Source organism: Macadamia integrifolia, chromosome 9, assembly GCF_013358625.1.
Source record: "Macadamia integrifolia cultivar HAES 741 chromosome 9, SCU_Mint_v3, whole genome shotgun sequence".
Lineage (NCBI taxonomy): Eukaryota > Viridiplantae > Streptophyta > Magnoliopsida > Proteales > Proteaceae > Macadamia > Macadamia integrifolia.
In genome coordinates, this window is record NC_056565.1 from 2,821,029 (window position 1) to 2,823,871 (window position 2,843).

At 38.2% G+C, this 2,843-nt stretch overlaps 1 protein-coding gene across 1 annotated transcript in view; it reads left to right on the top strand.

Annotated features, from left to right (window-relative positions):
• The first annotated feature begins 1,134 nt into the window (after positions 1-1,134).
• The window catches only part of LOC122088992 (rust resistance kinase Lr10-like), a 7,985-nt gene continuing 6,276 nt past the window's right edge, over positions 1,135-2,843 (top strand). The window contains exon 1 of the mRNA XM_042658398.1: positions 1,135-2,100. Coding sequence (XP_042514332.1) covers positions 1,150-2,100 — 951 coding nt within the window. The 5' untranslated portion in view covers positions 1,135-1,149. The remainder of the gene's footprint in view (positions 2,101-2,843) is intronic.

Below are 2,843 nucleotides of genomic sequence, written 5' to 3' on the forward strand. Positions count from 1 at the left end.
GGGTCTAAATTTTGTGTAAACGTTATCCACATTATCTTCTAATTTTCATATATTTTCAAGGGGATTTGGTTTTTTTGGTTTCTCCACCTACTATTTAATGTTTTCAATCACTTTTTTGTGTTTTATTAGTTGTAGTGTCGGAACCCATGAGAAAGGCACATACACAGTGATCATAAATTGAAATATACTTTCAGATTTAAAATGTGGTCATATCCAGATCATTCCCCATCTATCTAAAGTTCATAATGACCACATGAATTATCCATGTTGCAAAGTAAGCCGTTTCAGTTGGAATTTGTTCCAATTGTGTTAGTTTTGCTAGAATTTCCCTAATGGTTTAGGGCCATTGCGTCAATGTAGGGACTAACCAAGGGAGGCGCACAAACATCCAATCAGGGGTCATGGTGGTCTTTTTGCCACCTCCTGTGTCTGGGTATAAAGATGCATGTAGGGATCTTTATTCCATTTTATAAATGAAAATTTTGACTCACTTTACTTCCATCGTGAAAACTTATTTTCACCTGAAAATTGACTAGTAAGATATTTTCTTTTTGGTTACACATAGTAAGATAGTTGTGGCATCCTCTATCAAACTATCACGTGGATCCACACATGTTCATCCAAATTCGCCACATATGTCATGGTGATATATCTATATTCCTAGATGGCACCCTTTTAAAAAACAGAAAACAAGGGGAAAAATGAAATCTTTTATGATTGATTTTTTAAAGTGTATCCTTTCTTATGTTTACCAGATTTCTATGACACCCTTCATCAAGTGGTGGACGCCATTCCATGGGTTATATTGGACTACTTCTACTGTAATGTTTCTTTACCATTCATTTGCTAAGTAATTTCCTAGTATGTTCATTTTCCTATACCATAGAAAGAAATTTCCATGGCACATTTGCTGATTCTTTTCTATTTGTATATTAATTGTTTGACAGATACTTATAGCGGCTGGAAATTTGGTAAGATTATACTAAAACATTGCCCACTATAAGATTCATTCTTCAGAAGGTGAAGACTAATATTTTTGCATCTTGTTCTCCACCTGCAGTATCTTACATTTTAGCAGGAAGAGAATTCATTGGCTTTTTATGTATCTGTGCAATTTTGTTTCCAAAATTTAGAAACAGGCATTTATGGATGGATACTACAGTTGAAGAGTTCTTAAGCAGTTACAGGACTCAAACCCCAACAAGGTACTCTTATTCTCAAATCAAGAAGATGACTAACAGTTTTAAAGAAAAATTAGGGGAAGGAGGCTTTGGCTCAGTGTTCAAAGGAAAGCTCATAAGTGGAGGTCTAGTTGCAATAAAAATGCTTGGAAAATCCAAAGCAAATGGGCAAGATTTCATCAATGAAGTTGCTATTATTGGAAGAATTCATCATGTGAATGTTGTCCGACTTATTGGGTTTTGCTCTGACGGATCAAAAAGAGCTCTTATCTATGAATTCATGCCCAATGGGTCTTTGGATAAGTATATATATTCCAAAGAAGGCGTCGAAAATTATTTAAGTTGGGAAAAGATATATGAGATTGCGTTAGGGATAGCTCACGGGATTGAATATTTGCATCGAGGTTGTGACATGCAGATTCTTCACTTTGACATTAAACCTCATAACATTCTTCTTGATGCGAATTTTCAACCTAAAATTGCAGATTTTGGACTTGCAAAATTCTACCCAACAAATGAAAACGCAGTGTCAGTCACTCGTGCTATTAGAGGAACGATAGGGTACATTGCCCCCGAACTATTTTACCCTAACATTGGAGGCGTGTCATACAAATCTGATGTTTATAGTTTTGGAATGATGCTGATGGAAATGGCTGGCAGAAGGAAAAATTTGAATGCCGTTGTAGAGCAAACAAGCCAGATTTACTTCCCATCATGGGTTTACAACAGGCTTGAACAAGGGGAAGACATGGAATTGAAATATAACACAGAAGATGAAAAGGAAATAGCAAAGAAGTTGATAGTAGTGGCATTATGGTGCATTCAACTAAAGCCTGTGGATCGTCCTTCTATGACCAAAGTTATGGAGATGCTAGAAGGGAGTCTGGAACTCTTAGAAATGCCACCCAAGCCTTTCTTAGCTACTGGACTACAATCAGTTCCTAACGAAGTTGATCCAGCAATAATAAGCAGTAACACAATGGAGATCTCAATCTCTCCTAGATCATGATCAGTCTTTTTTTTCTTCTTCTTTTTTTGTGGGTGACAAATCGGGTATTCTTTCCTGATTTAGTTTATGTTGACTTGATTTGGTGTATGATATTGATGCCTAATTTTGGACTTTTACGGTGGTAAAGAACCACTGCTACAGCCTATAGTTCTTGTAATGAGTTTCAAGTTTCAACTATCCAATAAGTATATAGCGCCTTCTTCAAAATTGAAATCAAACAATCAAATGCCCCACTATACATTGAACATGGGCAAGTGTTTTCTGTCTGTGAGAGGCCCTACATTGAGGTGCGGATACTCCGTAGCGCTACATTGAGTATGGCAGATCCAAGGGTTGGAAACACCTTGGGCTGTGCGCCTAAGGGCTTCTAGCCCTTGGATCTATGCTACACGGTGTACCATGTTACAAAGGACCCCAATCCATGGAAGACAAGGTGCATTTGGAAGTGTTGACAAGATAGAGTAGTAAAATTGCGAGTAGGGCTCCTCTATTGCGCAATAGAAGTTGCGGCTCAGATTCGACGCCTTGGAGGGTTTCAAGGCATGTGGTTATGTGTTGGGTTCCATGCCAAGTAGGGGTGTCAATTCCTAAACCGAACCGGTAAAACCGGCCGGACCGAACCGATAACAACCCGGACCGAACCGAACCGAAGC